This window comes from Peromyscus californicus, unplaced genomic scaffold (genome assembly GCF_007827085.1).
Source record: "Peromyscus californicus insignis strain IS unplaced genomic scaffold, ASM782708v3 Scaffold_6__1_contigs__length_162567912, whole genome shotgun sequence".
NCBI lineage: Eukaryota > Metazoa > Chordata > Mammalia > Rodentia > Cricetidae > Peromyscus > Peromyscus californicus.
The window spans coordinates 73,618,483-73,640,945 of record NW_026294584.1 but is presented as its reverse complement, the minus strand read 5'-3'; the positions used below and the strand labels follow the sequence as shown (position 1 = coordinate 73,640,945).

Genomic DNA, 22,463 nt, shown 5'->3' with positions numbered 1-22,463 from the left:
GAGCACCCTCTGCAGTCTACTCTCTCCTCCATTAGAGACACACTGCTTCCCACCAACATCTAAACAGTCAGTAGACAATATGCTGTGTAACATCATCAGCCAGACAAAAGCATGAGTACACCTTCTGTAAATCAACACATTGCAGGAGAATGCATTTAGGCAAATATGATAATTAAGTTTCATAGCAGGCCAGCATTTGCTGTTGCAATCCTCTCACTCCTTTATGATATTTAAGACACCTCTAATTCTGCAAAGACTATCGAAAACACTCCAATCCTAGTAGCTAAGAGAGTGACATTTCAGGAGATCCCAAGAACTATAGAATCAATAAGAAGAAATTATTATCATTGTTTCTACTCCATTTAATGACATAGATGTAAAATTTCAGAGTGAAGTGACTGACTGCTACCTACCTCATGTAGTCTTTCACAGTCATTTGAACCATTCCTTGTTCATGCAAAGAAGCTGCAATCACAAAAAAAGAGGAGTAAACATGATTGTCATCCATGTCGGAAGAAGATTTCTCATCTCAAGGTGAGCCTTTGTGGGAAGGGATTCCTGTGTCCATCAGTGTTAACTGGCACTGTCTCTGCAACGAACAAGATACAGTGCACCAAATGCACACTCAGTGTGGGAGTGGGAGGGTGGGGATGAGGTCAGCAGCAAACAGGAAGCTTAGCAAAGGTTTCATGGAAAAGATATTTGGATTTTGAAGTGTGGTTAGAATGTGGTGGATAATGGAGAATCATTGTTAGAGATAATCGAACTGGCATCTGCAGCATGCGTGAAGTACCATTCTGGGGCTATTTCCACAGGATCATTAGCCTCCAGGGGTGCTCAGACAAGTGCAGCAAAGTTAAGGAATTTATTTCCTACCTTTATTATTGGTTACAATAATAACAGTATTTATTTTGCACTAACCATGCTCAACCTGCCATTTATACAATTTATTTTATTAATCTTTTTAGATTTATTTATTTTATTCTATGTGCATGTTTGCCTGCATATAGATATGTACAATGCATTTGAGGAGTCCAGAAGAGAGTATCAGATGTCGTGGAACTAGAGTTATGGATGGTTTTAAGCCATGTGGGTGATGGGATCTGAACCTGGATCATCTGCAAAAACTGCAACAAGTGTCCTTCACTGTAAATCACCCCTCCAGCCTCTGTGCAGTCTTCTGTGTTCCCAGAGTAAGTCCTTGAAATGGGGCTTGTTATTTCACACTCAAGGGAGAAAGAAAGGAGGCAGCACAGTTATATAAACTTCTCATGGCCAGTAAAATGCCACAGCTTATTTTGGTTTGCTGCTGTTGTTGTTTTCTTTCTTTTCCAAACACCACACTGCCAACAGAATGTCCCACGGTGCATTTGAAAGCCAAAAAGCGTAATTTACATTTATGCATCAGGATATGAAAATCCATTGTTTTGAGCAAAACATTGTACATGATAAAGATGGTGCTGAGGATCCAGTTGCCCGTTAGATGCCAGGAGGATGGTGCTGGGGGGCAAAATAACTGTTGGACATTATAGGGGACACTTAGAGGCCACTGCAATATTCAGACAGTGTCACATGTCAACAACATCTACAAAAGGAAATATTCAGATCATGGGCAAATTTATCAGAATGTCCACCAGACTTGTCACTCCTGGCTGTCCTGTTACACCAAGTGACATGCATAAACTTAGGTGTTGCCACCTGTACTGGGAGAAAATAAAGCTTTCCTCCACAATAAAGAAAAACAGGTCAAGGTTTGAATGAGAAAACCTGACTGAGGGACACACAGGGAAAATGCTGGGTGTTATAAAGGGCTTTAGTTTGGAGCCAGGGTTACTGTCTAGGTAGTGAGTCACTGAATGACGGCAAGGATTCTAGGAACTTGACTGTGTATTTCAAGTTCAGGGACTGGAGATAAGAATACTCATATGCTTCAACAAATGGTCCTGGCATAACTGGATGTCAGCATGTAGAAGAATGAAAATATAGATCCATATCTATCACCCTGCACAAAACTCAAGTCCAAGCGGATCAAAGACCTCACCATAAAACCAGATACACTGAACCTGACAGAAGAGAAAGTGGGGAACAGCCTTGAATACATTGGCACAGGAGACAACTTCCTGAACAGAACACATATAGCACAGGCACTAAGATCAGCAATCAATAAATGGGATCTCATGAAACTGAAAAGCCTGTATAAGGCAAAGGACACCATCAATAGCACAAAGTTTTGGACTAGAAACACCATTGATTGTGGAGCGCTCAATGGGATGTTCTGTGGGAGCTTAGAAGATAAGAATGTTGACAGCAATGCAGAAAATGGAGGCCTGGCTTGTGAAATTTCAGAGGGAAATTTGAAGAACTTATCTGGACCATTTGCTCTTTTGAATTAAGATTCTGTTGTTCTGGTCAGCTGGGGCTGAAGAGTCAGTCATAATTAACAAGAGACCAGCACCACTGAAGTAAAACCTTTGTGTTACTGGGACAATTGATGCTGGTTAGCTGGAGCTAATAAATTAGTGGTGATTAAGAAGAGACCAGCACGGGGTTGGGGATTTAGCTCCGTGGTAGAGTGCTTGCCTAGCAAGCGCAAGGCCCTGGGTTCGGTCCTCAGTTCTGAGGGAAAAAAAAAAAAGAGACCAGCATCGCTGAGGTGAAATCTTCTGAGAAGTGTTTCCTGAGAACACACAGAAGCTGTGTTCCAGAGGCAGCCAAGGTTTTACCTTGTGTTGGCAGATGGGATTGGTAATATGTAAAAGTCTCCCAGGTGGTACTGGTTTTGAAGGCATGAAAGGGTCATAGAGAGCAACTGAGGCTTGGCACTGTGAGAGGCCAGGAGAGGCCACTGATGAAGGTACAGCCTCAGTGGCAGTTGAAGGCTCAGGGTCAAAGGGGTCATGAAGAGAAGTTGAGGTTTGGCATCATAAAAAGAGCCTATGAGGGGCTATTGGCAAAAGTGCAACCCAGTTGCCACAAGAGACCCTAGCAGTTTTGGAGATGCCAATATTATGGGATGACCACCAAGGTAAGCAGTCACTGTGGAGTGGAGGCAGACTAAGCTTATAAAGAGCTAACGAGAGTAAAAATACATAGAATGTACAGCAAAGCAAGTGGGACCCTCATCAGAGTAAGGTAGGATGAGAAACATCCATCTATTTGAACGCTAGATATAGGCCATGTGCATTCTCTCAACACTATTCCCATGTCAGTCATCACTAATCAATCACAGAAGCTTTTCACTGAGCCTAGACAGAGTTTTTTAAATCTTCATCTGGCAGATTTTCACATGGGGTAAAGGACATTTTTTTTTATAAAGTTAATAAGTAAACTTTTTAAGGAAATGAATCTGGGGGAATGTATCTAATCTTAGGAAATCAATAACGACTAAAATTTACCACTGCTTTACAGAGTATTCTAGGGAATGTGACCTTGCATTTAGCTGCTTTTTTTTTATGCCAATAGACACCCCAATGAGCCAGAGTTTGTAAACAATACTGGCCCCTCACCTGGAAAGGCGTTATTAATCCATAGCAGCATACTTGCTCACCGAACACAGCTCTTGGAGCATCTCAAGATCACAAAATAACAATCAAGTGAAGTTGTCACATGAAAGAAAGCTGATTTACCACCTTATTAATCACATCATAAAACAAGCACAGTACAAATTCTCAGCAATTACTTGAAGACTTGATGTCATGATGAATTAAGTAACAAGTTGCTAAATGGAAGGTAAAATAAATTCCTTTTACCATTTTAGGCAAACTTCCCCTATGGTTTTCTTCCCTCTTCCTGTCAGGATGGCCTCCATTTTTACTTTGTAATCCACTGAGTGAATGCCTGTGCATACCTGGGCTAGCTCGTCAGGGGAATTCTGGATTCCTTCTATGCAGCTCTCCCTACGGAGGAGCTCTGTGGTTCTGGGGCATTTCATGCTTTGTCCTGTGGCTGCTCCTGTGTTGCACCCGCCTTTTCCAGTTGTCTGTTGCAGGTTTCCTAGAAAATGTGAATGAATGTGTATGTCCGTGCAGGGATCTGGCACTGTGGTCACAGTGAATTGCTCAAACTGTCAGAGAGGAAATGGTCCATTTTCTGATATTGATGAGAAGAATTAACTCAGCCTTGCTACATTAAAAAAAAAAACATAGCCCTTGAAAAAAATCCAGTCACCCAGAAAATTCTGGTCACTGGACACTGGCTCCTCTTGCCCTGGACTTCATGAAATTTCAGTGACCACACTGTAGCCACACTCCAGAGAACACATCCCTCTGCCTGATACTGTAGTTAGGAGCAAGCTGGTTGCCAGGAAACAAAGGGCAGCATCCAACAGAAAAAGAAGTTGCTAAAGGTAGCATATGGTCGATGGAATGTGATGTGGGCCAGGCTTGCTCACAGTGGGGGATTTTGTGGTCTCCTGATACACATGGAAACCTTAACACCATCAGCACCAGCCGGGTGAAGAGCTTCCCTGTCTTCCATCATTCAGCCATGTCCCCCGAGGCTTAGCATCAGCACCAGTTAGGAGATGGCTGCCCTGTCGCCTCAATCTCATCATCGTGGATACACACATACAGCTACTGAGGGTTTTTCTAGACTCCTGATACTTTTCTGGACAGTTCTGGAAATGACACAAAATTCAGGCTCAGTCAGTGCATCCAGACATGCAGCACTCTCTGCTGCCAAGCTGAGAGTCTGAAGAAAACCCAGGCCATGGAACCTGATAAGACTTTTAAAGAAAAGCCTGGTCGATTTCTATTCTACATTCCCCATCTCCCTCAGCCCTGGGAGACCAAGTCCTGGGTTCACAGTGTTTCTGTGTATTGATATCTTGAATCCTCAGAAGCAGCAGCTGGTCCTGCAGCAGGTGGACACACTTGTGGAGAGTCTTACAGACAGCAGTATGAAACTATTACTTCCCCCGCCCCCATTTTTCTGACTTGCAAGGTAAGCTTCCTGGAGGCCAAGGTTGGATTTGTCAAGGTTAAGGCTTCTCTGGCCTGTTTCCAAGACGAACCTGAAGAAGAGGCACAAGCTAGTGGCCCGTAGTGTGCCAGGACTCACAGGGATTGGAATTCCAAGACTTTCCTTAAAACTTGGAAGGGAGAGCAGAACAGGCCCAGGTGTCTTCGGGGTAGCAATCTGTTGAAGGCAGCCTACACTCCAATTTTCTAGTCTCTGTGCTGCCTGCTTCATTAGTGATTATCTGCCCAGCTCCTTCGAGCATTTGCTACCTCTGATCAGAGCAAGAATCGGAAGAACGGGACATCATAGCGGGAGTGGAAAGCTTCCCCTGTTACACCAGATGTCCTGAAACTTCTGTAGGCACCAGGCTGAAGGCTGTGTGTGCAGAAGGCAGAACTCATGGACACACCTACATCTCTGAGGCAGTGAAGCGCCCTGCTGGCAGGGCACCTTCAGTTCCACACTCCATCTTGTTTTGGCTTTGATGCTTTCTCTGCCATTTCCCCCTTCCAGGATCCCTTCTTAGATTTTTTTAATGCTGACTGAAAGCATTTGGAGAAGGTGAAACAAAGGTCAGCAAATTCCTGCTACCAACAAGTTCCCTAAGGATTGGTTTGGGGGAGAATTAAAGCGAGAACAGAAGTCCCTACTCTGTGGCTTTCATTCCCTTCCGTGGTTAAAATTCCCATTCTGCTTCCTTCTAGATATAATCTCCAGCCACCCTCCCTACTGTTAGGTGGACTCCTGCCATCTGAAGCAGCAGATACCGCACTTAACCCTACACAATGGATTACTGGAGAAGATGCAGTCAGATATGCAGAAGGCACTAATTAGCACCTTTGTTGGCTTAGAACGCATTTTTTATTTTGGTTTTCCTAAGCATTTCTGACTGATTCATAGAAGACATTTGGTTCTTTGGAATATCGTCCAATAGACTAATCAAATTACTGTTTTTGCAGTTCTCTAAAATAATAGCATTCTGCAGCTTTCTGCAAATTTAACTCCTGCTTGACCAGAGCACTTTGTAGAGGTAATCCACAGTATGTTTGTCTGGTTTGGTAAATTATTAATCCATATTCTTACCCCAAAGAGACTCTTATATATTGTCTCATACATTAAAAGTTGTAAAGCTAACTGGAACCATTTTCTCTCTCCCTCATCCTATGTCCTGCTTATTTTCTGAGTGGCATGCTCTCTTCTTCCTTGTTCCAGAGTTGACACTGGTACAAAACCTTGCCATCTTAAGCCTGAATCAGTAATAAGTTAGGCTCCGGATGTAGCAGGATGTAGCAGCCTCTCCCACAGCCAAGAGAGCATCAGAACCTCACGTCTGTTTCCTCCTTGTAGTAAGGTCATAAGCCACACCAATAGAGATGCTCATCAAAAATTGTTCATCACTCTCTTCTAAGCAAAATCATGACATTAGAATCTGACTGATCCCAGACCTCAGTTACAACTACCCATGCATTTGAAACCAGGTCTTAGATGACACTCCTCTGCTGTCCCCATCCTGAGACTGTATGTGATTCCTCCTTTTTGGACTTTCAGAAATTTATCATCTGAGTACATTTTATTTAAACAAAAATAACTGCCTCCCTCACTGCACAAGCCACTTCTTCAGACTGATTGCTTTCCATATGCTTTCCTGCATACATTTAGTTTTCTTCCATTTCTTTGTCTTTATTCAAACTCTTATTACTTCCATCATATTAAGTGTTCTTGGTTGCCTCATTGTTTTCTTGATTTTTCATTGACTAGGTCTAATCTTCTGAGAAAGACTTCTAACCTGATAACATCATATTTGTGTTTTATTCAGATCCTTTTTTGATTAGTTTTGGGGCCACTGAGTTTAAAGATGATCCATACCCTCGTTAGGATTTCCATTTCGCCAGGGAGGAAGATCAGGTCTCTAATAATCTGAGCTAGTATAAGCCAATGGGTCTAACTGTTGTTCACGAGACAAAGTGCATCTCCATGTAGAATCCAGAAGGCTCTCAAAGAATACAGGGCTTGGGAGGCCTCAGAGAATTGCAAGAGGCCATCTGAACAAGACTTCAACCTAGGAGACATTAGATGAAGAAAGATTAAGAAGCAGGAGGAGTTAAGACTATAGGGTCTCATTGTGAGGCTAGTCTAGATTATATTCAAATTGCCATGATGGAGAAAGAGTAAGATTGTTGAGAGCAAGAGTCGTCACATATCTGAGCCTCCCCAGAGCAGGGTGTCTTCAGCTTCCACTCAAACCCCTCTGGCCTGGTGTGGTGGTTTGAATAAGAAAGAATCCCCCACACAGGGTAATATATTTGAATGTTTAGTCATCAGGGAGTGGCACTATTCAAAAAGATTAGAAGGATAAAGAGGCCTGGCCTTGTTTGAGGAAGTGTGTCACTGGGGATGGGCTTTGAGGTTTCAAAAGCCCATGCCAACCCCAGTCTTTCTCTCTCTCTCTGCCTACTGATCAGTATGTAGAACTCTCAGCTACTTCTCCAGCATGATGCTTGCCTGCCTGGCACCATGTTCACCACCATGATGATAATGGGTTAACCTCTGAAACTCTATGCAAGCCTCCAATTAAACTCTCTCTTTTGTAAGAGTTGCCTTGGTCATGGAATCTCTCACAGTAATAAAACAATGATTAAGATACCTGGGTATATAAAATAAGTACACAACCAAACATTTATCCATAATAAGTTATAAAGAAGTTTATTTTAAGCTGGGTGGTGGTGGTACACACCTTTAATCCCAGCACTGGGGAGGCAGAGCCAGGCAGATCTCTCTGAGTTCAAGGCCAGTCTGGTCTACAGAGTGAGATCCAGGAGGCACCAAAACTATACAGAGAAACCCTGTCTTGAAAAACCAAAAAAAAAAAAGTTTATTTTAAAATAATTCTTTCCTATACATAATATAATTTTATCATTTTAAAATAAAATACAAATTTTACACTAATGAGATTGATGTGTTCTATTAATACTATGCATAGAACTAAACTTTTTCTGAAATATTTGCCACAGAGTGGAATTACAGAGCATTCGGTGTTTGGGGGAGCTGAATGATATTCTGATTTAATAATTAGCCATGATGAGAACATTTGTTGCATAAATACACAGTACAAAATGGCAGAAGTATTTTAGAGCCATTTCAGGTATTGTGGGAGATTCTGTCCTATTTTCAAGGCCATGTTCATTGAATGATTTTTTTTTAAATAAAACTCAAGTCAGCAAGTCAAACATTAGTTTTTAAGATCAAATGTTCTAACAAAACATATCCAAAGATAAACTATCTGATTCTTACACACAGAGGAATGATTGTAGGAAAATGTCAAAAGTTTTACATCCCATAATTAAATTGTTATGCTCCTATAACAGTAATTCACTCTACTTCATGACACACAATGGTCCCACTGCATTCCAGGGTGGTCTATGAAACATTTGTTGGCATTGCATCATGAGCCTGATGCGTGGTGAGAACCAAGGTGAAGTCACGTGACACAAATCTGGTTGTGTGCTGCCATTTGGGTTCCATTACATATTTGATTTGGAATGAAGTTTTTGCTGTGGGATGTCTTTCTCATTATATATTCAGAAACCTTTTACTGCTGCCAGGTTTTTGGTGACTCCCACAGCTGTGTGACCCCATGTAGAGTCACAGCCACTGTTTAAGAAGCAGGGAACAACAGTCTTCACTCTACATACTTTCCCTTCACGGGCTTTAACGGGCTTCAGCTGGGTTTACTTTGATCCTTTCTTGTGATGCAGAGCACCAAGCTTGTAATTGCTTTTCTAAATTTTATGATTTAACATATCCCTTCAGGAAATAAACACATTTACTCCTCTGGGGACCTGTCTAAGGACTGGCACATACCTGAAAGCCTAGAGTTCTGGAGGGAGAGGAATAAAGTTCAAGGCCAGCTTGAGCTATGCAACAAGTTAATGTCTTAAAAGAACATGGTCTAGGGTCTGTAGAGATGGCTCACCAGTTAAGAGCACTGGCTGCTCTTCCAGAGGACCCAGGTTCAATTCCCAGGACCCACAACACAGCTCACAACTGTCTCTAACTCCAGTTCTAGAGGATCTGATACCTTCACACCAATGCACATAAAATAAAGAAATTATTTTTTAAAAAAGAACATGGCCTAGCATAGAACCCAGTTTTATGCTGCTTGCTTAGCACACACAAGACCTTGTGTTCAGTTTCTAGTACTAGAAAAGCAGAAAAATCAGAATATTGAAGAAGATGAATGAATTAACTGTCCACCAAGTAGTAACTGTCACGACATCTGTTCCAGAAACTGCTTTTCTGACACGGGAAATGGCTCTGGCCTTTTCACTGGCGACGATGGGTGGGTGTGTCGTCAACCATGTCAATTGTGTTACTTTACATGTTGAAGCGTTGGTTAATCCTGACTGTCTCATCTTTACACTGTAATAAGTGCACACTTTCACAGTCAGGTGGAAGTGACAATCAGCCTGTTCCCGGGTGGTGGCAATGAACTTGCCACAAACTGACACTGTCTACAGTTTCAGTATGTCATGCGAGATGAAGAGTGAGTCGTCAGTCTGGGGAGATGGATCTTATGGACGTGGTCCTTGGCACTGTGTCCTTAAAGAGGCTCGGAGTGTGTGGTTATGGTGTGGGTAGATCTGTGGTACTCCACCAAGCCCACATAGTCAACGGCTGTGCAGTTAGAAACCAATAAGGAGAGGTCATCTGGACTCGGCAGTGGGTTTTTTAGAAAGGGAATAGAGAATGAAAGCGAATGCTGCCCAAGTCTTGCTTATAAGTCACCACCTGCTAGTTAGAAGACAGCACTCTGGGGAGACGTAAAGGAGGCCACAGGGTTTTCAGCTACAGTGCCGTGACATTTGTTAGCAAATGGGGCAGACGGTAAGAGAGCATCATTCATGAAGTCTGCGTTAGTTGGGACATAAGTGGGAAGGGCAGCTGCCCAGCCTTCTGCAATTATTAAAATTAATATGGAAAGAAGGGACAAGGGAGCGTATCCATTCTAGTTAGAGGGAGACCTTTCTGTGTTAAGCCACTGTCTCTGTGGGAAGGAGGAAGATAATGTGACATCACCTTCTATCCCACCAGGGTTTTCTGAGTTTTATCCTCATCATTTTTTAGCAGCAACTGCTTTTCTTCCTTCCCTGAAATTTATTTTTCTTCCCCCACACTTTGCAGTGTGGCTCTGGACTCCCCTAAGCTCTGTGCATCTTTATGTACATAAGGACTCATGGAAAGCTGCAAGTCCATCTTCATGCCTGTGACCAAAACTCACCTTCTGTGACCAAAACTCGTGCCATTTGACACTGAGACTCTTGTAGCACAAGAATGAGACCAGCTCTGTCCCCACATGGGTGAATCAGTTCACGATGTGATCAGTGAGAAAGGCCTTGGACAGCAACAACTCAGTTCGCTTGTAGAAGCCCTTCTATTGTTAAAGGCCTTGCTGAAGATGAAGGAACTGCCAGATAGAAGCTGTGCCCTTCTGATCTCAGAACCACACAGAGACCCTGCTTCCCTCCTGCCTGTGCCTTCGGAGTTCACCAGCTTGGCTCTGATGAGGCCAGACCAGGAGCTGTATTTTCCAGGAAGTGAAGTTTTTAATACAGTATAACCAAAGGCCTCTCCCCATCACATGAGCAAGAGTCAAAGACAGATCTACACTGAGAAATGTACCTACGCTTTTGTCTCTTCCTTGAGTCTGAATTAATATGAATAGAGAGATTGTCATATTCAATTGATTGGAAACAAATGTTCAGAAATTTTGACATCACAGAAGCTTCATGGTAAATATAAACCATTTTTAAATGAAATGTGGTCAAATTGCCTTCTATAAACAAACTCCCATGTTTCTATCCATAGATTAGTGTTTTCCTTATTCGTCATCAGAGAAGTGTTTTGTTACAGCCTACAGCAGTAAATGCAGAAACACATAACTAGTCAGTGTGGAGAGTAAAGGACATCGGAATGGGTCACCCACAATGCTCTTTCTGGGGCTAAAGGTCTATGTAGGAGGAAGGATGGACAGAATGGAGGGGACAGAGTATGGTCAGGTGTGTTGTAAAAAGACTTCTCTTAGAAGGATATAGCCTTCGTTCAGTGAACCCACTTCAGGTCTAGAGACCCACACAAGAGTGGGCCTGTCAATATTTTATCATGGAAGAGGAAAGGGCTCATGAGGCCTAACTCTCCCTGAGGCACTCTTGGCACTTAATGGTTCTTAGGGAAGAACATCGCTTTCGTCAGTCACGTAGCCACTGATTGGTTGGATGTGATCCAGTAAACAACTTTTCACCCATGCTTATGTGAGCAACCCTAATCAAACGCAGTAGAACACACACATGCCGTGAAAATAGGAGGGAACTTTCTGGGAAGAGAAGGAGACGACAAGAGAAGAAACTGGGGATAACAGGAGGCAATAGGAGATGATGACTAAATTCATTATGTATGATGACACTGTCAAAGAATAAAAAATAAATATAAATAAATATAAACTATAAAGCACCCAGTGAAGGAGAAAATTTCAAATACAGATTGTTTAAACTTTTAAAGTATAATGTCCCAATTTAAATTGCTTGGCAAGTAGTAGTCAATCTTACTTGATGATGGCGATGTGAAATAATTAAGAGCAGCAAGGTGAGTTACTGTAAGACTAACAGACTTCCCTCTAATCATTATATTCCTAGTTTATGTCATATTTGAACACATTCTTTAGGCATTTGCTCAATTCTAGTATGTTATTTATTTTAACACCTATGATCAAGGCTTGGAGTGAATGCTGATTTTCATTTTCAGTCACAAGATTTCATCTGATCCATCCAGTGGTATTTATAAAATAAGCTCGTTTTATAATGGAGGGATCTTAGATCCCATGAAGTCAGGTATTTTCATTTAATGAAGATGGAATCCGTGAGACCTGTACTCATTATTTTAATAATGTTATTTATCAAATCCTAGGAAGACAGTATGATACATTTCCTGTCTCAGAAATATTTGTGCTGTTTGGTTTAGGATTTAGTCATTTGTTCAGCTCTAGGATAAATATATCATTATAGAAGAGATAGAAATAGAATTTTGATACCAAAATACCAGAGAGAAAGCAGGTTTAGAAATAAAACTATAGTATATTATGAATAATTAAGCTATTTTGTTTTCATAAGGACACAAATGTCTGCATAGACCCTGAGAGTTTCCTGCTGCAGTCTGAGTGTTTGATGGTAGCAAGGACCCTGGTTTCAGCCCATAACCTCCTGCTGGGGGCGTGGCCGCACTTTCTGAGTCCTAGTCTTATAAAATCAAATGAGAAGATCAACTTGCTTCTGAAAGCCCCTTCTATGTCTCCCTTGAGGAAGATCTATTAACATGAGTGTTTTCCACACATACATCTACTCAGCTCTACAAAGCACAGATGCTCTGGGTTTTCTTGACTTACCAGAATGGTTGATGGCTTGCTGGAAGTTTTCATTTACAGAGACACTACAAAAGAAGCAGAAGCCTTGTGAGCCCCAAACTGTGTGTAAATACATTAGTACCGAGTTGCTTTTGTAATTAAACTGAACAGAAAGTCAGACTTAGATTTCACTGAGAGGACTTTAAAAAGTGAACGCACAGTCGGCTCCAAATAGGATTCGTCCAATTTTTGCACTTTTTAATTGACATATCGCTTTTGAAGGAACATAGTAATCCTTCAAGTACCCAGTGAGTAGGAAAATCATACCTCTCCCACTGTGGTAACCCGTAGCTGGGAGCCCATCCCACGGAGGGTTAACCCACATTATTTTCATGGAGCTTTGCAAGAGAAATGTATAAGGCGCACACACATGCTAAAATAAAATAAAGCACCACTTACAAGAATCCAGAGTCCAGCCACTGCTGGATACTTTCCTGTTTGGAATTTTCTATAAAGAAAAAAAACAGATCTGTTAGTCAAAGCACAATCAGCTACAATGACCCACTCTATCATCAGCCACACTCAGCAGCTCTGTTTCCTACATGGTTAGTCACATGTTCATGTAAGCATATTCATTTTCCCCCTAGAGGCACAACCTCCTGGTTTCCATAATCAGCCTCTTCCAAGAATGGATGTAAACTTGCCAAAAGACTATAACTTAAGAAGAAAGGAACAAAATGTTAAGGACTAGCAAAATGAATCAATGAAGGGTGAGAGATGTTAGAATGACTGTAAAATTACCTAGTGTGAACACAATGGGAAGAAAAGCGTATGAGACTTTTGTTTCTCTCTTGTTGGTTCTAAATCACCACGGAACCTCTCCTTATTAAATCCCAACATTTACCTAAGGCAGCTAGCCAGCAATGTTTATTTGCAAGCAGTTCTCTGCCAGGTTAGAAACCAGATTTGCATTCATTCCAGGGACAAATTGCAGCAGAGTCCCAGGATTTCCAAAGGCAACCTGTGTTAAAAAGGCACCAGCCTTTTAAGGTGGATCTTTAGCACTGGCTCAAAAACAGGCAATGAAAAAGGAAAGAAGACAGGGAACAGCTCCTGACAGACATTTGCTCTAGTTCCTGTTGGCTACCACCTCATACCCTGGGCTCAGTCTGACTTTGTCTGTAAAATATTTGAATAATCCTCACATAAGTTATCAGGTGAACCAAAACAGCCCATAAGAGATTATGGGTAGAATTGATTTGTGGTGCCATGGGTGGACAGAATGGGAATGTTTTATTATTTATTACTCTGTATGTTATTAAAATGATCATCAGTGCCTCGTTCAAGCCAAAAAACATTCAATGAAATGGTGTTCTGAAACAAGGTTCATTGGGAGCTGGGGAGATGGGTTTCAGGGCAAGCGCTTGTTGAGCAAACATAAGGAACTGCATTTGGATCCCCAGCACCCACAAAAGATCAGGGCGCGGCTGCACCGTAGGACAAAGATCAGGGCGCGGCTGCACTACAGGACAAAGATCAGGGCGCGGCTGCACCATAGGACAAAGATCAGGGCGCGGCTGCACCATAGGACAAAGATCAGGGCGCGGCTGCACCATAGGACAAAGATCAGGGCGCGGCTGCACTATAGGACAAAGATCAGGGCGCGGCTGCACCATAGGACAAAGATCAGGGCGTGGCTGCACCATAGGACAAAGGTCAGGGCGCGGCTGCACCCTAGGACAAAGATCAGGGCGCGGCTGCACCCACAAAAGATCAGGGCGCGGCTGCACTATAGGACAAAGATCCCTTGAGCCCCCCAGCAGCCAGTCTAGCCGAAATGCACTGCCCCGGGTTCAGTGAAAGACTATCTCTTTATTTCTCTGTCTCTCTCACACACATATGCACAAAGGAGGAGGAGGAGGTGAGAGGGAGGAGGACTAGGAGGGGGAGCATCATTAGGGAGAGGACCATGAGGGGGAGCACCAAGGGTATGAGGAGGGGAAGGAGGAAGAGGAGTGGGGGAGGGGAGGGAGAAGCTTTATGGTTCCAGCCTGGATGCGTCTTCAGAATTTTGGAATTTAGCATTAGAAATTAGATTGGAAAGGAAGCAGTGTTTATCCCCTAGTTAGTCTATTTGTGCTGAGGTCCATGGGGGGTCAGACATGTCCATTTCATAGAACTGCTTGGCATCATGTCAGGAACACTTGTTTCTTAATGCCAAGTTCAAATCCTTAGAAGTCACTTGCCCCCAACCAAAAGCCTCACATCTCTCACCACCCATGACAGGACATTTTCTAGATGCCTAGAAGGCCCCTCTTACCTTGCATGTGCATAGAGACCATTGCGCTTTCTTCTTCAGAGCCAGGAAGCAGCTGGCCATCCAGAGGTGTCCATGCCCTCTTGGTATGCCTTAGGATCTCTCTCTTGCTCTTTTCCAGGACTGCTACAGGGGTGTCAGATCCTTGTAATTTCTCCATCATCATGAGGGTGATTCTGCGACCTGACTAAAACCACACAGGCAGACAAAGCAGCAACAATGAGGTTTGGCTCAGCCAGAAGGAGGGTTCTAGAAGCAATGGAGCCATCTAAAGTCACCATCTCACTGACACAGGCTCACCTACTGAAGCAGAGTTCCTGCTGATTTTGGCAGAAGAGTTTCCTCGCTATGGAAAGTCAGACCAGGAATTAACTTGGCATTGCTAGTCACAAGGCCACATTCACATTGATGGATTCAATGTTGTGTTCCGAGATATGAACAGAGAACAGAAAAATTGAACTTTGACAACAAACTTACTTTTATGTCATGCTAGTCTTTGAGCTTTGAGCACATGATAGGTGCTAAAAAAAATATAAAAGTTTTTATTTATTTATTTTACAAAGTTCAGGTTCAAACCCATCCTTTTTTACCTAAATTATTGTCATAACATATGTTTCAATTAGCATTAAATCAGTGTTGTAGAATATTATCTTAAGATGCATTACACTTGTTTATGCTGTGGAACATTTGTCTAATGATGCAAAGATGTTTTGCATTCTTTTATATTTCATTTATTTAACTCAGTGAATCTGTGTTACTTTGCCTGTCTAAAACACCTGATGGTCTAATAAAGAGCTGAATAGCCAATAGCAAGACATATCAAAGGACAGATGGGACTGGCAGGCAGAGATAATAAATAGAAGGAGAAATCTGGGAGGAAAAGAAGGAAGAGCAAGAGAACAAGGAGAGGAGGATGCTAGGGGCCAGCCACATAGCCACACAGCCAACCACAGAGTAAGGGTGAAAGTAAGATATACAGAAATAAGAAAAGGAAAAAGCCTAGAGGCAAAAGGTAGATGGGATAATTTAAAGTTAAGAAAAGCTGCCAAGAAACAAGCCAAGCTAAGGCCGGGCATTTATAATTAAGAATAAGCTTCCATGTGTGATTTAATTGCGAACTGGATGGTGGGCCCCACAAAAGACCAAAGACCAGAGAGCAAAAGAGTAAAAAGCAAAAATAAACAACAACAGATCAATCTTTAAATTCAGAGAAATGGCTGAAGAGCCAGGATTCAGCAGTATTCCTAGCACCCTGGTATCAGTGCCTGATCACTAATTACATGGCACATCAACTGCCATTTGCGATGGGTGTCTGATAAAGGCAAACATTCAGGCTCACTGCAAATATCTCATTATTCTCTTTTAAGTTCAGGCAAGCACTCCAGATGCAATTGTCAGTAACATTGCCCTTACATGCTTTATATATTTAAATTGTGCCATAAGGTGAAGTACATTCACAAGTACAGTTGTAAATTTACTGCAAAAATGACTGATGCTTATGGTAATTATTACTTTTACATTCTAAATCTAAAGACCAAAAAATTTCAAATAGTCAAAAATAAGGACTCAAAGGTGGACATTCTATTCAGGAATGTTAACTTTAGGATATCCTGTGTAGCAAATTAAAAAGAAATGACAACAATGCAAGGCACAGGTAATACAGATCAGATTATATTTCAGACTTCATGCAGAAGTTGTCTGGTATACTAGAATTGAGAACACTAGAGAACGTAGCTCCATGGTCAGCATTAAAAGCATAGTTATGTGATTTCACATAGGTTTTGACTCTTTAAAATTTAAAGGAAAAGTCGTCGTTGGCAGCACCTTGCATTCACTGGGTATGAGGGAGGATCAGAGCATTAGCTTTGACAATGCAAAATTTCACAAGAAGTAAAATTCCAAACTTGTTCTCAAGGCTATCCTGAGACATCCTTAGACTCATTAGAGAAAGATGTGTTTTATGAGCCCTGGTGCCTCCTCTAGAAACCCCTCTGTTTCCAGGAACATTTAAAACCCAGGGCTGGCTGGTGTCACTTCACCCTAGGAGGAAGCCTAAGCCTGTATTATGTTTTTTCCCAGAACCTGAAACATCCAGTGGTTTCTCTCCCCACATCCTTCTACTTTAAGGGCCATGGCATTGACCCCTGTGTGTATAAAGAGACCCACTAACATGGACGGTTGCTTACATCATGTTTAATTTTTTAAAGGTGCAAAACTTTATGTGCCAATTCTTCACTTTGTACAAACAAAAAGCTAATATGTTGAAAAAAGAAAACACAAATGTACCAAAATGCTACCAAATTCTCAGAATGCTGAAGACCATCAAAAGGAGCAAACAAGTGGTTCCATGGAGATTCTTTTTGAGTTTTCTTTCGTTTGAACAACATCAACCCAACTGTTCCCTTTCCCATCAGCCTATAGCAATGTTAGGAAACATGAAACACTCATGCAGTGACAATCATCACAGGCTTTGCCAAGAGGGCTGTGTTATACAACCATCTCCAGAGTGGCACATGGACCAGAGCAAAGGGTCTTGGGAAAGGGAACTCCAGTTAGTTTGGGCAGCATTCTTGTTGCCTGTTTTGTTTGTTTAATTTACTTTTGCATTTATTTATTTATTTATTTATTTATTTATTTATTTATTTATTTATTTGTGTGTGTGTGTGTGTGTGTGTGTGTGTGTGTGTGTGAAAGCCATGGAAAAGATAAGGAGTTCAGAGGTCTGGTCTATCCTTCCGCCATCAGAGTTCTGAGGCCTGAACTCAGGTCCTCAGGCCTGGTAGTCAGTTGCCTCTACCCACTGACTCAGCGACCTCACCCAATCCATTCTCGATTCTTATGTGTTTAAAGCAGCATATCTGACAGCTCACAGAACCCTGACTTTCACCTCAGTTTCTTTGCCTTCTGAATGTTGGAGGAATTCTCAGACTTTTCTTAGAGCACATTCCTTCACATCGGGAATAGCTGTAAAATAACTACTTCATAGGGAAGATTAATAGGAAATCTATTCAAAACGCCCATATATTTGCTAGCTCTTCCTTCCATTTTTGTCTTTTTCCCATCACTATCTTGTCAAGGACTGCCAAGCGAAGGAAACAAATCACCAGTTGTTCTGGTTTTGGTGCTATGCTGGCTGATTTCATGTCCACTTGACACAAGCTGGAGTCATTTGGGAAGTGGAAACCTCAACTGAGAAAATGTCCCCCATCAAATTGGCCTAAGGAAAAACCTATGGGACATTTTTTTTTTTTTAAATTAAGGATTGATGGAAGAGGGCCCAGCCCATTGTGGGTGGAGCCATCCCTGGGCTGGTGGTCCTGGTTTCTATAAGAAAGCAGGCTGAGCAAGCTATGAGGAGCAAGCCAGTAAACAGCACCCTCCATGGTCTCAGCGTGAGCTTTTCCTCCAAGTTCCTGCTCTGTTTGAGTTTCTGCTCTGATTTCCTATTATGATAAACTATGACGCAGAGGTGGATGTGAAATAAACCCTTACCTCCCCAAGCTGCTTTTGGTTATTTTGTTTTATCACAGCAATAGAACCCCTAACTAAGACAACTTCCATTGCTGTGATAATATATCCTGACAAAAATCCACCTTAGTTGGAAGAAAGGGCTTTATTTCATCTTACAGTTCTAGGATCTGGAGCATCATTGAGGGGCAGTTGATGTAAAAACTTGATCCATTGTCAAGATCAGGGAGAAACAAATGTGAAGACGATGCCTGCTTATATCCAGCTTCTTTCTAACCTATAGGGAAATTGCTAACCAGGATGAGATGACCCTCTATATCATAAAAAATAAAGAGAATCATCCTCACAACACATTCACAGACAAATCTGATAAAGCGAGGCTCTCTTCCCAGGTATTCTTAGTTGTATGAAGTTTACTTTAAGACTAAACACTACACCAATCAATAAAAAAGTACTTCTGGTAGAAAACATATTTGACACTCTTAGTTTGTGGATGACCTATGTTGGCTTGAAATCACTCAATCGAGATAACAAGAATCTTTGGAAGTGGGAGAATATAGTATTTCTACAATTGTGGGAATGAAGAGTCCCTGGGGCATGCTAGAGGCTTTTAGCAGGGTCTTGAAATTTCTTCAAATGTGTACTTGATCTCATGGGTACAAGTCGCAGTTTCTAGCCTTGGTCACCTTTTCTTAACAGCCCCTGTGGGCAATAAGGTAACTTCAAAAAGGAAGAAAAACCCTGACATAGTCTGGGTCCATGGGGATCTCATCAACCACCTCGAGTCCCTTCTCAGACTCATTATCATAGCTGTTCTCCAGCCCTTCATAAGATCTCCAATATCACCCACACTTCCCTTCTCTCCTCTACCCTCCTCAGACACTGACTCCTCAGAAGTAGTTCTTAGGAAAAATTTACTTGAGACTACTCAGTGTCTGGTAGGACCTGCCTCTGTCCAACTGTGGCATTGCTCACAGAAGTCTATAAAAGAAACTTCTAGGCTCATGCTCTGACAAGATTATTGTTAAAACTCTCAAGATTACTCACTTCACTACCTAAACCAAGACTCCAACTCTTGAGAAGCTGAAACTTTAAAAGAACCAGAGAATGTGCATTATCTCATTGTGCCTCCGAGTCTTATTCATGTGAGTGGCATTGCTTACCTCACCCAATCTTCTACCCTTCTTGAACTTTCCTAATCTCAAGGACTCACGTACTACTACCTACTGTCCCCAGCATGCCAACCTCATCACTGAATATCCTTCTGTCTCCCTCATCTAACTGAAACACAGATGTGCTTTCCTTTGTCAGCCTCCCAAACCAGGACTGCCTGTCCTTCCTACCATATAATCTGAACTATATATTTGGGGGTGGTATAAATTTATTTTGTGCTCATCTTGTTGCTTTGTGGTCTTGCTTTCTCTGCATATGTCATCAGACTATGGAGTCCTAAATATTTACTGAATTCACCCTCACTTACTACCAATAATAGGATGGCTTTCTTGTCATCTTTCTGGAAGATTTCATTATCAATATAGATGACCCTTGAACACTGGACTCATCAGTCCATTATGTTTTCACTTTCAGTAATCTTTCTCTCTACTCAATTCCCATGGTCATACTTTATTCATCATTAGAAAATGGCCTCCCAAATTCCAAGTCAAGCTTTTGCTGTGGCTTCTATTTTATTCGGAATTTCCTTGGACACCATCTTTGTCCTTCTTGTTCGGTCATTCTATTCGATTTTAAACATAATATAATATGATCCATCTTAAAATAATCCTCCATCTACCCTGACAAATCTAAACTCAATTTCTCTTTGGTTTTATAGAACAGTGATGATGATCCCCAAACTCAAATTTCCAAATCTTGTCCATCCTCTGAAATTCAGATCATGGTGTTTCCATTTACTTGATATGTCCACTGGATATTTGGAGAAAAACAGTATGTGTCATACTGAATTCTTCATTGTTTCCTTGATTTCATTTTACTCTCCTTTAGCATTCTGCATCTCAACAAATTGCATCTCCTTAGCATACCTGCTCAGTCAATAACCTACAAGCCTTCCTCAATTCTTGAATTCCTTCCTTCTTTCAACTTGAATCCTAAAATAGAGGAACAGTCTTACCACATACCTCAAAACATCCATTTCCAGTGCTGACAACCTGACATAAACAGAATTTGCAGTCTCTCTTGGGTCTGGTAAGAGGACCCTGTCCACACACCATCCACACCTTCCATATGTAACTTGAGTATACTATTAGTGCTTCATTTTCTGCACGTACCATTTTAGAATCTCTGGAAGCTGTACTTATCACTTCCTCTTAATAGGAACAAATTTTAATTGGGTTTTTAGTAACCAAATTTCCAGAATTTCTTCCTACTTAGTGTAAAGCATTCTTTTTCAAGTTTGTTTCCATCTTCCTAGATTCTACATTTTGAGTGTCTATACCTCAGTATTCAGTGTCCACTTCTCTCTTCTGTCTACAACCTCTTCCTATATGAATGTGTCTGTATTTATTTCACTGTTACCCATAGCTCACTGTAAATTGCTATTAAAATATTGGCTTTGTTTGATAAGTCTGTGTTTATCCCTCAATTTATCCCCCCTGCTTCTTAACATCTTGACCATCCTGAGAGTTTCTCCAAGGCAGACATCTTAGTTATTTTATCATATTGGCATAGGTAAGATACTAAATGTGTGCTTGCAGAATGAGCAGCTCTGTAAATGAATGCCAGAAACAACTGAGCAATAGCAAAACATAGCTGACTGACATAGGGAAAGCTAGAAAAGATGTCACTCCTACACCTTTGTCAGGAATGGTTCACAGCATTAAGAAGTAATGCATAATAGATATGAATTAGAAAAAATAATGTGATTATATATATATATACACATATAAACAATATTCCTATCATAGCAAGGACTAACTATCTAAAACATAGTCTAAAACTATTTGAATAGTTTCTTTTCACTTCTCCTGTTAACCTCTCAACAGCTAATAAGCAAATGAAAGATTTTAATCCATCCACCAGGGAAATGAAAAGCATGTCGTTTTCAGTTTAATTAATCAACAAATAGCTGTCACTTGGCTGTATGACACTAGGCATGTAGTTTCAAGTTTCTTGGAATGTAACTTCTTTTCACATAATAGGAAGGAATTGAATGAGATGAGATAATTCTGTAACTTCATTATTCTATTTCCATTTTCCACACAGACTATTTAATATGTGGCTAATGGTGCTCACACTGAAAATATTTTAAAATTATATTAAACAAAATTACATGAACAGGAAGAATAAGCCATTGTTCCTAGTACTCATAAGTTTGGAAGATTCAAAATCTCAAGCAACAAAGTCAAGCCAGGAATCCCCTTCTGCTCTCACTTCTTATCCAAGTCTTGAAGTCCCACAAACACTGGTAAAGAGTTCCAAATGATTCAGGAAAGTAGAGGCAGATCCTGGGGAAGAGTGTGTTCCATCAACACTCTGCTAAGAGGAACAGGCAGTCTGTGATGACTTATTCTGTGGGTGGCTTCCTCCCACCATGAAATATGTGAAGGTTGCTTACTCTTGCCATTTAGGAGCAAGCTGGATTTAAAGACAAGGCATTTGTGCCCCAACCGGAACCTAATGTCAGATTCCCTAAACTTGGAGTTAGCATCTTTTGATGGTGAAAATAAGCACAAGACTATTAGTTGAAAGACCACATGCACTGCTTCCTGGAGACCTGCACAGCTTCAAAACTTATGACATCAGACCCACTGACTCCTCACTGCCAGCACTCTTTTAGTCACTTCCCAACTTTCAAGGTTTTTTTTTTTCTTCCTCAATGGCTGCCTTTACTTTTCTCTTGGTTGCTCCGTTGTCTTCTCCACATTGGCTTTGCCTTCTTCTACCAAGGAGGAAAGAAAAGATGAGGGAACTTCAGTGATGCTCACATAGCTCATCTCCTCTTCCACCATCTCTGCAATCTAAGACCCTTCAAGTGCATCAGACTTTGAAAGAGGAGAACTAAGGTTCATCAATGTGTTCTCTCTAATCGTGGTGGCTACAAATCATGCTACAAGTAGTGCCTTTCTCTTCTCTGGACACTGTCTTATTGTATTAAAATAGAACTTGTTTTCAAGTACCTCTCTCCTCCAATGTCTCACAACAACTTACGCAAAACCCTGTTACAGCACTCACCATCCTCAAGTGGAATAGTTCACCTCATGAATGCCTCTCTCATCACACAAATGAATTAACTGAGGGCAAAACCCATGAAATTCCTTCTGGATCCATGGTACTTAGTCCAGGATACAAGTGATTGTAGATGATTAGTGA

General features: G+C 41.4%; 1 protein-coding gene across 4 annotated transcripts in view; it reads right to left on the bottom strand.

Moving 5' to 3' along the window:
• The window catches only part of Itprid1 (ITPR interacting domain containing 1), a 119,289-nt gene that overhangs the window by 85,476 nt on the left and 11,350 nt on the right, over positions 1–22,463 (bottom strand). For 2 of the 4 annotated variants that reach the window (XM_052720599.1, XM_052720602.1), the window contains exons 1-5: positions 14,970–15,084; positions 14,673–14,856; positions 12,812–12,860; positions 12,395–12,438; positions 414–465 (exon numbers count right to left, since the gene is read on the bottom strand). In XM_052720599.1, coding sequence (XP_052576559.1) covers positions 414–465; positions 12,395–12,438; positions 12,812–12,860; positions 14,673–14,835 — 308 coding nt within the window. In that variant the 5' untranslated portion in view covers positions 14,836–14,856; positions 14,970–15,084. Of the gene's footprint in view, positions 1–413; positions 466–6,825; positions 7,806–12,394; positions 12,439–12,811; positions 12,861–14,672; positions 14,857–14,969; positions 15,085–22,463 lie in introns of those variants that run through there. The other 2 variants (XM_052720601.1, XM_052720603.1) reach the window with 2 other exon arrangements.